Source organism: Cuculus canorus, chromosome 2 (assembly GCF_017976375.1).
Source record: "Cuculus canorus isolate bCucCan1 chromosome 2, bCucCan1.pri, whole genome shotgun sequence".
Classification (NCBI taxonomy): domain Eukaryota; kingdom Metazoa; phylum Chordata; class Aves; order Cuculiformes; family Cuculidae; genus Cuculus; species Cuculus canorus.
Genome location: NC_071402.1, coordinates 149,031,140 through 149,045,713, shown reverse-complemented (window position 1 = coordinate 149,045,713; position 14,574 = coordinate 149,031,140). Strand labels below are relative to the sequence as shown.

Below are 14,574 nucleotides of genomic sequence, written 5' to 3'. Positions count from 1 at the left end.
TGTCTCACCAATGTTGCTTGCAGAGCTTCTGCTGCAGTGCTTTTCTGAGGCAGAACACAAACTGACAAATTAAGGTCTTAGTGACTAGTTAATTTTTACTTTCTGAAGCTAAGAGGAGAGAACGAAGACAGGTGAGGAAGGAAAGAAAAAGAAACACATAATAGAAAAAGAAAAGTTTCATCATGTGGCATTCAGCCACAGAAAATGTAACATCATTAAACCAGCCTCTCTGGAAAGAAGACATTTAAAAGGTCAGGTTAACTAAGACACAAGGATAATGTGGTCCTTTCTCATTGCATTCACAACTATTTATGGAAGCTCTGATCTGAAGGCAAAGGAGATGATGCAGACTTTAACTTTCCTCTATTTTCTCTGCCAGTGGCTCTGGCCAGCCATTTTCCACTGCAACCATTTCTCCTGTTTCCATCCTACTCAGAATATGCCTCCTTGATTGCATGTTTTTTTAAAAAAATAAAGGTGAAATATTTTGACCCAGACATACTTCTTAGCAGGAAGCAGGTTTGGTTCTATATTTCATACCTCCTCTCTCATCTTACCTAATCGGTTTTTACAGAGCCAATTATGGTACATAATGATATTGTAGTCAGGAACCATGAAAAGAAAGATAGCTCTTGCTTCACACTCTATTCGGGTTTGAAAAAGAATTTGTATTGATTACACATCACTGAATAGGAAAACTCAAGGGGTTATTTGTATTTATAATTCATATTTTCTTTTTCCAGCTGTTTTTTCTTTCACAGTCAGAGAACCACGTATTGTGAACAGGAATGTGTGATCTCAGCATCTTACCTTAATCACTCTCACTAACATAGTGATTAACTAAAAACAGGACAACACCAAATAAACATCACTTGTCTGTCTTAAACTCAGTCTATCAAATTGTCTAGTCCAGGTTTTGGCCAACAGGGAGCTTGCACTGATGCAGTGAAAAAAATGCAGAGATGCAAGTGTAAAACTTCTAGAGATCAGGCACAAAGCATACATGCACAATATTGGATATGCGTGATCATGATGTGTCTGCCTTTGTGGTATGTCTTGGCCTAGTCACAATGAAGGAAATCCATGCAAGTGTCCTTACAGTCAACCAGAATTCCAGAGAACTTGATCCTGAAATGCCAGGAAACAGCTCAGTTCTTCACAGACCTCAGTGAGACCTGCAGCAGCCCAGAATTCTTCACATCATGTAAATCAGAGGCAGCCTAAATTCTGTGAGTACCTGAGAAAGTTTGTGAACCTGATGGACTTTTGTGATGCCTGGCAGCAGCTGGGCAATGTGAAATTACTTTATACTCTCAGGTATCTTTGAAATAGAAGGTCTTTGAAATATGTCTTTCATGAGACCTCTGTGTAGCAGACATAAGATTACCTCTCTAATGGTGGCACATGTACTTCTATTGTGAAAATCAGATAAAGCAGGCAAATAACAGCAAACTATGTAAGATAAATACTGTAAGCAGCCGTAATAGAACAATCACAAGCAATTTTAGAGAAGAAGAGTGCTAAAAGGAGAGGGGTAAGTCAGAGGATGCACACAGGGAAAATGCAAAACTGTGGATAATTTTCAATCCTGTTATTTCCTGTAATGTCTTTGCGCTTGAGTTCCCACAACACATCCTCTACATTTGGAAAAGAAAAAAAAAAAAGATAACAAAATACAGTTCTCCTATGATGAAAGGCTGAAGAATAATAAAATAGTCAGGGAAGGGAGTTAAAAAAAAAAAAAAGAAGAAAAATGTTAGCATTTCTTTTGCAATAGTTTCTAATTTATTGTGCAAGTTTTCTAAAAAAGCCTCACACTTCTGCACTGTAATATTTCCTCAGGTAACCTTATTCATTGATTATTGCAGATTCAGAAGCAAGAAGAGACATTGCAGTCTTGTATTTGCTTCAGTATTTGAATGGAAGAGAGGAAAGCAGTTAGTGAAATATATTTATTTATGCACTACTCCTCAGTCTTCTGTCTGCTCTTTCATATTTTGCTCCTTTTGGTCATTATATACAGTAGAGTTAACCTAGAGAGCCTGCATCATCAAGTGCTTTTCAGAACTATAATGCATCACTAATAATGACACTGCCTATATCTCTGGGTCATAAGGGCTCTGCAGAACTAGCCATCCGATACTCCACGCTACATTTGAAGAGATAATATTGTTCCTGTTGAAGGTTATCCTGCTGCCAAGCCAGCTTCCAGGGAAGACAGGAATAGAGAGATGGTAGGTGGCATCTTCATTTTGACTGGTATATTTAATATTGAATTACAAGAGGCAGTACATTATTGAAAAACTATGATATTGAAAGAAAGAATTTGCAGTCTTTGTAAGATAGCAAACTTCTGATTCAACTGATAGCTCTGACGCAAGAAGTTACTGTCTTTAGACATGCTTAATAAACAATAGATTACTCCCAAGGCATTTTCAACAATACAGGCTATTTTTATTTTACTGCATTTTAATATCTAACCCCTGTTTGATCTGCTTATGTACAGTACGTTTTTGCTATCCATCTACATCACATAGACTGTAGAGGTTAGATGAATGACCTCCATAATTCCTGGCATACTTGGAACCGAAAAATTTCAAATTGGAGGCAATAGGTATGAAGCCAGGAGCCAGAGCCATGGTATCTTTGTCCAAGATCAGCTACTACATCAAATGCAACGTAGGGCAACCTCCTCTTGCAAGGAAGGCAGCATTTTTATACACTCATTGAATCCACAACAGAGGATTGGGAACTCTTCTGCTGGGTTTTTTATGCTTGCACTCTTGACTTTAGAATAATAAACTTGTAGCTAACAACAAAATCACTCTATCCTCTCTTACATGAAAACACACAAGTATATATTTTTAGATGTTCAGGAAAGAAATTTGCTTAAGGGAAACCTGACACAATTTCTCTGCTGCTGCTGAACCCTTCTTGCCAGCTCACAGGGTTCAAGCTGTTTAAAACAATATTGTTAGACTTTATTGGGGTGTAACAGTACACCGTGAAGGGAAGCACTATCAGTTCAAAAAAGTACAGGACTTTGCTTAAGGTGAAGATGGAAAATCTGTGAAAGGTGATTGCCATTGTCTTTAGCTGTTGCAGAATGAAGATACTCTGTCCACCTTACTATCTGAAATAGCTGTGAAATTCATACACATCTAGTACAGCTCTTGCCAGTGAGGGAAATCATTCAAATGACCTAACAGCCCAACTTAGATGATACTTAGACTCCAATGCTCTCTGTCCAAATTAGCAAATAAGTACATGCAGAAAAAAATTGTGGGCAGCCCGCAGCAGAAACAGATCTAAGCACATGCTTTGCTGAAACAGGATCAGACTATAGCTTAGCTTTAGACATGGGAGAAATCCAAATGATCGCAATAAGCTCAATTTTCAGAACAAAACCAGGGGACTTGGTTTTGTGTGGGATTCCTTGGGGCTGTAACTACCAAAAGGGGGTATTCACTGTTATCTTAGAGGCAGGGTCCCTGTTGTACCTCACACTGTGCAGTCAGAAGCTCTGGTGCCTCATGCTGCCCGAGGAGGAATTTGGCCAACATGCTCATATCTGACTGTGCTTCAATACACTGAATCTAGGGATGGGGTCCATTGAACCAGACTGTTGCAGTGGCTGAAATCCATATGTTGGGGACCATCACCATCAGCTTCTTCAGCAGGCACCAGGGAGAGGCGTATGCCTGCAGAAGGGTGCTTGTATCAAGTCTGTGCATATGGCATCATTGCACAATGAGATTCCCAGAAATCAAATGCTCCTGGTGGAGGTACACCCTAGGTTTGCAAGTAATGATATCTGGTGATCGTCTGTCTTGATACTGTGGCATAGTGTGAATGGAACAATTAAAGATCAGGGACAGGCAAAGGTCTGTAATATCAGAAAAAGCAGGAAGGCAGTGAGCAGGGAATTATTATTCACTGTTTCATGCAATCCAAACACCAGAGACAGCAAGCTTGAAGCAATAAAAGGGTGCACTTTTTGACAACATACTAAATCACTAAACTCTCTGTTCCGGGCTGTTGTTGAAATCAGAAGTATCACTGGGCTCCAAAGAGGACTAGACAGGTCTGTCAGTGTTTTAGAAACATTCTGATTCAGCAAACTCAAGCTTAGTATATTTCTTGTCGGGTACTAGAAAGATATACCAAGGGGAAAATAATCATTTAAATGTTCTTCTTCTCAATAGATCACTAACAGCAAATGTTGAAGACAGTGTACAGAGCTAAACTCCGTATTTCTAAACCTGTGTGACATTTCTTACATTCTCAGCTAACTTTGATTTCTGGGAATGAATAGAGTGGTCCTTTCCTAACACGTTCAAGATAAGGTCTTCATGAAAGACTGTAGTTTACCCAAAATGCCATTCTAAAGGTGCCTAGCCTTAAATACATTTTTCTAGTATTAGTTTATGGATCATAAACCACAATAGTATTGCTTATATGCTAATGATCACCAGTTGAAAATGCATATAATAGTTAACCTGGCATGGGTTGCAACCATCCTCTGCTACCAGTGGTGAGGAACTGTTTTAATCTGCACCGCTTGCCTTTGTTGGGTTTTATTTCTCTCTCTGTTATCCTTATTGTGATTACAATCTATGTCTGCTATCATTATTAATTATTATTTTATTTCAATTATTAAACTGTTTTGATCTCAACCCACGAGTTTACTCATTTTTACCTTTCTAAATGTCTTCTCCCATTGCACTGAGGGGGGAGAATGAGTGAGTGGCTGTGTGATGCTCAGCTGCCAACTGGGGTTAAACCACTGTCTTTTTGTAAATGGAATGTGAAGTGGGATTTGAATCCATTTCAGCTAGTGGGACTTTGCCTGTTGATACAGCGCAATCTGGGAAGCAGCACTCTCACAGGAAGCTCAGTGAACATAAAACTACAGGGATAAGAAAATCGCTTCTCTGCCTTGCTACTGTTCTCCTAGGCTGCTGTTAAATTGTTAAAACAGCAGAAGATTCTTCTACTTCTTAGGGGCAAATAACTGAAGTTCCTTAAAATGCTGAATTACTACAGAGGTACAGGTGTGCTATAGAAATTTGTGGGATTTACGCTACTATATAGGAAGCAAACACTGAAACATGGCAACATGGTTGGTTGTAAATGAATCTTTTTCTTTCTTTCTTTCTTTCTTTCTTTCTTTCTTTCTTTCTTTCTTTCTTTCTTTCTTTCAACACCTAAACATGTGTGGTATATGCCAAGAAAAAAAATTTCTATCTTTATCACTGGAGTGTAAGTTTGACCCAGGAGAGGACTAGGCAAGATGTCTCTGAAAACAGTGAAATTTGCTATTTCTTTTTTAGAAAACACAGCTTACTCTGTCCGTGTCAGCTATTTTAAATCCCGTGCAGACACGAAGTGGTCTTGGCATTACAGCAGCAATAAGAAAATGGTGTTACAGTGTTTGGCTTCTACAAACGTCCTACGTTACCTAAAAATAACTAAGTAGCACATTTGGGAATCATTCCCCAGGAGGTGCCTGCACAAGATCATCATGTGCATAATATGTTTCCTGTGTGTACTTCTCATACCTCTTCCTGAAAATGTAGACTCCCTGGGACCAATTTTGAAGGATGTTCAGGACTTTTTTTTTTGCCTGTGCTAAGATATGTAAAAATCTGGAGGTCCCTGTGCAGCAGAATGTTGTAATGCTCATGCAAAACTCAGCAGCAGAAAACAGAAAGCTGTGCTCCTTCACTCCTTCAACAGCTATTCCCTCTGGTGCCACACTATGATCAAACCAAGGCAGATTAGCAACAACAGGGGAAAAAAACTATTCCTCCCACCCACTGGCTCTAATAGGGCAACATATCAGCATGTGTCTGGCTGGAAAAGAAACCCATCTGGTAGGTGATACTAAAAGTCAAAGAGTTCAGGGAGATTCCGTTCCTTTTTTTTTTTTTTTTTTTTTTTAATGATTCAAGATGTGTTACAATAAGCAGGGCTCGATTAACACATGATCATTGCTTCTAGGTGGTATACGGGAGGGCTTAGGGAGAGTTATTCAGCACTAACTGCACACTTCCAGGCTTCTTGGCGTTTTGAAGACTTCACAGCTCCTCCAAACCCAGCAGCACTTTCCTTCACCTCTGCAGTGACAGGTTCAGGCAGTATCAGGCAGTGACTTTGTTCAGATGGAAGGGCCCAAGAGAATCCAGTGGCTAATTTTTGGATCACACCTAGTTCATTTAAGCCTGGTCAATCATCTCTTCTCAGTTGGATTTAGTTTCTTTCTTTATTTCTTTTTCTTTTTTTTTGTTTGTTTTCTTTTTGTTCTCCAGGTCATATCCCAGAAGTAAAACAGAAAACAGTTTAAGTTGATGGCTCTATCCTGCAACCTCTATTTTTGCAAAAGTCCTTTTGTAATTGAGGAAAGAGAGACAGGAGGGAGACACAGCAACACACTGTCCTGTTTTCTTTAGGGACTATGAGAAAAGTAAAAATAAGGTAACATAAAGAAGAGAGAAAAGCTGAGCTGAGATTAACCCCTCTTTTGCTGGAGACTGTATGCACTCAGCATCAGGGAATTTTGCATTTTACATAAGGACTGGGCTTATGGCCTGCCAATAATTGCAAATCCATTTCCTTTCCACAATTGTTGGTACAGTGTAGAGCTTTTATTTTTGAACTTCATTATTCATTTGTCTATAGAGAAAAGATATTGCTTACTTAAATTGTCTTCATCCTCCATGGTGGTTGCGCCAGGACTCAGGTACTTGAAGGGTGCTATAAAGGTTGACAGTATGCTTACTTTTTCTAGAACAAAACAGAAGAGACATATAAAATCAGTATTTTATCAATGCCTTGTGATCTAAGCCACACTTTATCTCAGGTGAAACATCTCGGCATGGCTGTTTCCCTTTTGTTTTTCCTAACTCAACACCACCACCAAAATTCACTAAACGGCAATGTGTTTATGCTGCCACATGCAAATACTAAACATGGGTCCCTCCTGGCTTCTCCCCCTGCGTAGTGCTTCTTGGCCATGCTTCCAGGGAATGTTGCCTGAGCACTGCAGAGCTGGGAATGTGGGATGTAAGTCACAGGGAAAGTGTAAGTGCTGATGGCACAAAATGTTCCAACTGCTTCCAATTCTAGAAGCTGTTCATCTGATTTTTGGAAAACCTTGTGCGCACAGGAAGCTACCAGGCAAACAATAGGAATGTTACTTTAAATCCTTCTTATTCACATGTATATTAAGGGCAGTTCCAACTACCTGCAGTTTCTGTTTATCCTGCACATAGTAGATCACACAGACATCTGCTTCCAGTGCCACAATCAGCCTCTGCATTAGTCCCCAGGACAGAGTCAGCAAAATGAGAACTGATTCTGACTCAAAATTTGGTTCAGGATTTATCCATAGTGAAAAATTGCTGTTGACACAAAGGCTAGAAACAGGGATACATTAATTATATGTATGTTATTTAGTTTGTTAACTAGTTTGTTTAGTTTGTTGCTTGGTTTGTTTAGGCTGAATTCCTCCTGAAAAACTATAGGCACTTGGCTGGGAACTAAAATTAACGGAGTCTGCTTTAGGTAGCAGAAGAAACAGAAACACACCTTACAAAGGTGATTCATAGCTCTGACAGACCTAGTTTCTTTCCTAAAGTGCTTCTCTGCTTAGAAAGTCTCTGTTAGGTGGAAATGCTCTGAATCTTGCACATTATGAACAATACTGAGCTTTCATCCTGTGGCAGAAGCATCCAAAACAAATCAAGAATGTTTTCTTTAAAATGTCACAGGAAAAAAAGATTTCCCGTGGAGGTTTTCTTTTTCAGTGAGAAAAGCATTTCTGTAAATTTCCTTAAACTACCTGGCTGCTAATCTACCACTGGTCTGAAAGAGCTGAAGAGCTCTTAAACTTTTTCAGCAGCACATCTGTTAGCTTTTTGTCCTGGTTCTTCCTACATTCACAAGTAATAGTTGCTGTTATTAAACACTGTTATCAGAATCCATCCAAAATGACTGCTGATGGTTGCACTTAGGTAGGTGACACTATAGCTCAACTCTCTTAGGAAAAAGCATAGTAAAAGCTGACTGCTCTTTATTAAATACAGTAAGTGAATAAAAGATTGCCTGAATAAACCCTTATTTCTGTCCAGAAACCTTCCAGCCCAGACTAATACATAATTAGAACACACAAATTAGCCTCCTTGGATTGCAATTTCGTTGAGGGATTGTAGTGATGTTATGAATTGAAAGAATGAAGCTATTTATAAATGCTTTAGACAAAAGATTTTCTTAGGTGAATACTTTGACACTTTTTGCTAAGGCTTTGCTCACCGAGAAATATGGTATCTCTGTATGACACTATGTCAGTGTTTGTGAGGCTGCTGAGTTGTGATCAGGATAAAGGCTGTTATTCACTCCCGACTTTCTCAACTGTTTTATCTAAGTGAAAAGAGCTTAGGCTTTTGGAATCTAATTCAAAGGCTGCATTTAGTAAAGGGAACACTTCAGATTATAGATGCAGGACCAGGGCAGTCCTTGGCTTCACCACCAGCAATGGTGGTTGTCTCTGGATACTGAGATGCAGTGAGCTGAGCTGTACTCTGCCTGTGCCTGACTGCTGACAGCTGCCAGGCCTTCAGAACTAACCCTCAAGACATTGAACGTTACACACAAATTTAAAGCTGCTTTGCTGAGAAAATATTCTCACTTACCCATAAAGAGTTAATCTATTAACCAAGCAATGAGGACATAAACTTTCTTGCTGAGGTTGCCACCCATCAAAAAGCCAACCCCTGTAGTTTAATACTATACTATACTATACTATACTATACTATACTATACTATACTATACTATACTATACTATACCATACCATACCATACCATACCATACCATACCATTATAAGGTAAAGGAATACTCTGTGATTCCTCTTTCACCCCAACTGATTTTTTGTAATCGATAGCTGAGATTTACAACATAGATTTTAGATATATCAAATTATTTTCCCTTTTGCCGTAAGGAACCCTTTTGTCATCTTAAGCTTCTGTTGTTATTGTTTCTAACGTGTCCCCAAAGACCTTGCTGGTGCCTTTGTTTTGTGTGGCAGAGAAACAGGATAGCCTGTAAAATTTACTGCACTCTTAGAGCAGCAATGGATGGGTTCGTGTCAATCAAACTCAGTCAGGGCCTAATAGCAGGATATCCTTCAATAAATATAGACAATAAAGATTATAATTTAACATTTCAATCCATTGCTTGAGCAATGGAAGTTTTAGTCTGTGTCTGGAAGGAGGAGGAGAGAAGGGGTTTTGAATGAGCAATGTAAGAAGAGAAGAGCTGTAGTATGCACGTAGCACAGATGAATTATTGAGCCTATGAAGGAAAGGAAAAGAGATGATAGGATAATTAAACAAACATGTTTACAGCAAAATAATCTGGCTAGATATAAAATTATTGGTATGATTGTGCACGCCCATCTTTTGCATGTTATTGCTGACTACCACACGTATACCATAGGATACCACTTCAGTTTTATGGTTAATGGTGACGCTCAGTGTCAATTTTGTTTACCAGTTCATAACAAGATGAGCAGAGTTATGTATTCAAATTTTACAGCACCTGTATGTTTTCATGTCCATCATGATTAATCTTATTTCCAGCAGTTTGATAAAATCTTACAAATAAGAATACAGGAAATGGCTGGATATGAGAAAGTCATACAGTTCCACAAAAAAAGAGAAATACCTTTAAAGCCTCCCTTTTTCTCTCACTTTTCTCTCACTCTATGATTTATTTTCTTTTTTTTTTAAGAAGCAATGAGAGCTCAAAGTTAGAGTGGCTACTTTTTACTTCATAATTGTATATGTTTTCTGTAATTGTCTAAGGAAATTATTTTTCAAGGCTATGAGAGAGGGTCTAATAGCAGAAAATAAGACATTTCCAAACTCTTTTCTCCAGAGAGGCAGAATACGTACCCCTACGTTTATACAAATACAGGGAGCTCTTATTTCTTGCATTACAATTATTCCACAAGCCTCTGATGATATGAAGGAGTAATTTCATGAGAGCCTATGTGGACACAAAGGAAGCTGTATTTGCAAAGGAAATTGAGAGACAAAAGCAGGTATAGTACGATTTATTTCTAGCCATGCTGGAACACTAACTTGGGACAATAGCATCATGTTTTGTAGCATACGCACTTGAAAAGCTTCTTTCCAAGTGACACCAAGTGGAGCTCTGCTGCACTACCCTAAGCACAAAAATCACCATTTCTCCTGATGAGAAGTGCGATATGGGAAGAAACCTCACGGTCCGCTGTTTTGGAAAGGAAAAGGATTTGAATTCCTGCTTAAGTATGTATATTTTCCAACAACAGCAAATAAATAATTATAAAATCATCATGAACACTGTTTTGACAGTAGCCACAAAAATAATTTAGACAAATTAATGAGCCACCAGCCAGGATCTACCTTGCATGAAAACCAGAAAAATATTTAGTCCCAAATGATTCAGCAAAGTCTGACATATAAGATAGACAAGTTTCCACTAAAATCTGCACTTTTTGTGAAGTTGCACTTGCCCTGTGGATGCAGTCAGAAGGTCACAGGTCCTGTAAATATGCTTTTATTATGAAGACAAGAACAGACATATACAGCTCTAAATGGCATTCGTACCTATTGGTATTAAAGGGCACCAGACAATATGGCTTCATCATTAAATGTGCTTAAGTTCTTTCACACTCAATCACCTGAATAAAAGCAATAGGAAAGGCAGGAGCTCAACACTTAAAAATCAGACCTTACACATGTTGGACAGATTGTTTAGCTTTAAGAAGAGTAGGGTGAGTGGAGTCATAACAGCAGTCTTCAAATACGTAAAAAGCTGCTGCACAGAAGAAAGAAGCAAACTGTACTCCATGTGCATTAACACAACTAGAAGTAATGGACTTAAATTACACCAAGGAAAATTCACTTTAGACGTTATAAAAACCTTCCTAACAGTAAGGATAGTGCAGCACTGAAAGAGGCTTTCCAGCGAGGAGTTTGAGGAGCCACTGGTGCTGTAGGAAGACAATTGACATCTGTAGGTTTTTGCGTCTGTCCTTGGTCCCATCCCTTATAGTCTCTCCTATCCCTGTGGACACCAGTAGGAAAACTCATTCTGGCTTTGAGATCATACAGCAGGTTCTAGCTCAGACTTGAAAAAGTGAGTAGTATTTGCTAATATTAGCTAATCTCTGTGCAGAAGCTTGTGACATGCTCTTTTGCTTGGCAGCTAATGAGCACTATTAATAATTTTTTTTTTTTAAATGAAACTTCTGAAAACAAGGATTAGACAGATGGCTACCAGTGGTTTGCCAGATCAGCATCAGCAACATTTTGCTGAATTAGTTTCATTCTCATATTCTAATTGATTACCATAAACTCCTTTACTTGTCAGAGGTTTTAAAATAGTATTATTTTAAAAATACAATGTAGACATTATAAACCAGTCCTAAGTAATTAATTTGGTTAGTATGCAGGATGAAATTATGCAGGAAGGCCAAATCTGATGCAATAAGGTAAACTCATCTACAAAACCTTTTGAAAAAAAAAATCTTATTATTATTTCTCTAAAGCAGTATTTGCAGTTAGTCAAATAGTTACATTTTTACATTTGTGTTAGCCTTGACATATTTTGAAAGGGGGGCATATAGGGAGGGAAGAGAGCCTGCACATTAGGAGATGATTATCTTTCTTCTCATATCTTAGTCAGTGCAGAGCTGGGCTGACAGTGACTGACAGGATGGGGAGATTCTTAACACAAAAGAAAAATACGGCAAATTTGTAGTGAAAACAGCAATGTCTTTAAACCACAGCACTTACCGAGAAGGGCTCATAGCCTTCTAAATTATAGCTTGTACAGCCACCATGCTGCATCACTGTGTTTAAGCAGCCAGTTTCCAGGTACAGATTTACTTGCTTGGTGTCAGGGCTAAACTTTACAGCTGAACTTGAGAACCAGCCCTTGAGTCATGAGTTACTAAGCATGCAGGGCTGCAGCTGCATGGCTCAAGTGTTTTTTACTTCACAGGCAAATCAGAAAGCTCTGTGTGAACCTCTTTTATACCCAGTCTGCCAAAGTTGTGCTGGGCTGCCTGTGAATGACCACCATGGTACCAGTGCACCTGGGAGGACTCTGTCCATCCCCTCTAACTGTGGTGTTTAAGCATGGATACACAAACCTCCAGAGGGCTCATGTTTCTCTGTAAAGACACAGCAGCAGCTTTGACATGGCTGTGTGCCTGGTGCAGGAGTTGCAATTTGGTGCCTTGCATTGCACAGGATAAATTCAAGCCTGCATTTCCAAGGCACTTTTAACACATGCCCATTCCTCCTTGGTTTGTGTTTAGTTCTCTTACTCCTACACTGGGAGCCCTGAAGGTGAAGTCTTGCAGACATCATTAGCCCTTAAGAGCCATCAGTCAAAGCAATCAGAGCAGCACATCTAACTGAGCAGTCCAAAGGGGAAAAAAAAAATCCCTGTGTACTGCAGGATATGAAGGAGTTAAAATATGTGGGACTTTCTGTCTATCTGCATGTTATTTGGCAACCCTGGGACTGTGGCCTCTGAGGTGGATAGTTACTAAAGATACACTTTTTATAATTGGTTTTCAGTGATATTCCACCCTGGCCCAGGTAGTAACAGTAAGGAAAGATTTTCTTGGAGGTAGCAGGGGAATATGCTGAGAGAAATGCCTTCTAGTTGAATAAGATTTTTGCCTGGAACCTTTTTCTTAAAAGCAGAGAGATAAGGAAATATTCAGATTAAGAAGTTTAGGTTTTTAAAAGAAAAAAAAAAATATTCAGTACTACTCTTTTTGCTCTCTGCTTCAGCAGGGACCTGAAATGAAGATGTAGAATATCAGAACACATTTTCACTTGTCTGATAACCAAAAGGAAGACAAAAACAGGGAACATTTGGATCGTCAGAGTTCCAGGTGAAGGCTTTCAGCTGCATGAGGCAGGTTGTGCTTTGAGTTAGAAGTCAAAGGTGCAAATCCAGAGCCATGAAGTCTTCTCTGAAGCTGGGCAATGATGCAGCACCCACATGCAAAAGCACCTGCCCCAGTGCCTTGCCTGGAAGTTAGTTATGGACTGCAAAGTGCAGAGGTCTGCTGTAACTAGATCTACCTGTTGATTTTATCATTTATTTATCTCCTTAGGGCAGAGACTACCTTTCTGCTCTCTTATTGTTCATTATTTCCAAAACAAGGTCACCATCCAAGATGAGAGCTCTGAAATGGCATTATATTAAATAGCAATAATGGTTTATGGTATCATGATACTGCAGAGAACGCTGAATGTAAAACACCGGTTAGCTCAGGAGGTTGGGAACTGGACTAGTTCTTCTATCTCTTTGCCTTCTGTTCTGGATTTTTACCCACCCAGAACTGCAATCCCTGGAAAGCTTTTCGGAAAGATGTGTGAAATGTTTTGCTGGTAATGGTCCCACCCTTAGCATGCAGTAGCAGGGTCATATCCTGTGCTCTGGCTGCTCTGCAGCCCTGCATCCCACCAAGACCTCCACACATGGCCATGCTCATTTACTCTGAGGTGAAAGTAACTTCTAGTTCATCATTTAGGAAGCAGAAAGGGTCAGCAATAAAGCCATGCATGTCATTTGTACGGATCCATGCAATATGGTTTGTGATACAGGATGTATCCTCTGGGATATGTTTACTTGATCACATTATGGGCCTTAGCCCTTGGGTATGTAGCACCTGCAACATTATTTTATTCCACAGCGGCATGTCCTGCAGTTCTCTTCTCCTCCTTTTCCAGAATGGGGCTAGTGGGTTTTAGCTGCAGTTTCACCATATAAATGTAAATAGGGATTTGAGTAGACAAATCCCAGGGGCTGTAATTCAGCACTTCGTAACAGCCCACTCCAAGATCCTTTACCATAAAAGACCATTTACAGAACGAAACACGTTGTGCTGTGAAATATTAGTTTCTTATTACATCTAGTAAAGAGCAAAGTAAGTGAAAACACAAGGTGGTTGATAGATTTTTTAGAAGAAAGGCAATGTGTATGTGTGTTTTTCTCTATTAGATTCCACAGAAATCAATCTGAAATCTAGTTTAGCTTAGTAAAATTAGATCTAAACCTATTTAATTTTGTTGCAAGAATGTTTTTCTCTCCCGATGTGTTGCTTGAGGACACATAGAGATAAAAACTCTTAAGTTATTATCAGTTTATATGCATCTCTGTCTGCCTGTGGAGTGTAGTATATTATGTATTTTCTAAGTGATCTGGCTGTAGCTTGGAGATGACAGTTTAAAAATCATGTATTTGCAAGCTTCTTATTCTATTTTAACATTCATTTCTGATCTTTTTTTTTTTATTTTGCATTCTATAAACTGTAGGAGGCTTTTTTTTTTTTTTTTAAATCTCCCTCCCCTTTTCCGGAGATGTCATCACTTTAGAAACAGGAGAAGCATAACAAAGAATAACTGCACAAAAACCATCAGTCCTCAGCTCTGCGTGTTGAAGTCTTGCAATGGAGACCATAAAAATGCTCAGTGGATTTATTAAACATACCATAAATCT

General features: G+C 39.0%; 1 protein-coding gene across 1 annotated transcript in view; it reads right to left on the bottom strand.

Annotated features, from left to right (window-relative positions):
- The window catches only part of ADARB2 (adenosine deaminase RNA specific B2 (inactive)), a 318,892-nt gene that overhangs the window by 111,472 nt on the left and 192,846 nt on the right, over positions 1 to 14,574 (bottom strand). The window contains exon 2 of the mRNA XM_054060538.1: positions 6,700 to 6,786. Within this exon, the coding sequence (XP_053916513.1) occupies positions 6,700 to 6,786 (87 nt within the window). The remainder of the gene's footprint in view (positions 1 to 6,699; positions 6,787 to 14,574) is intronic.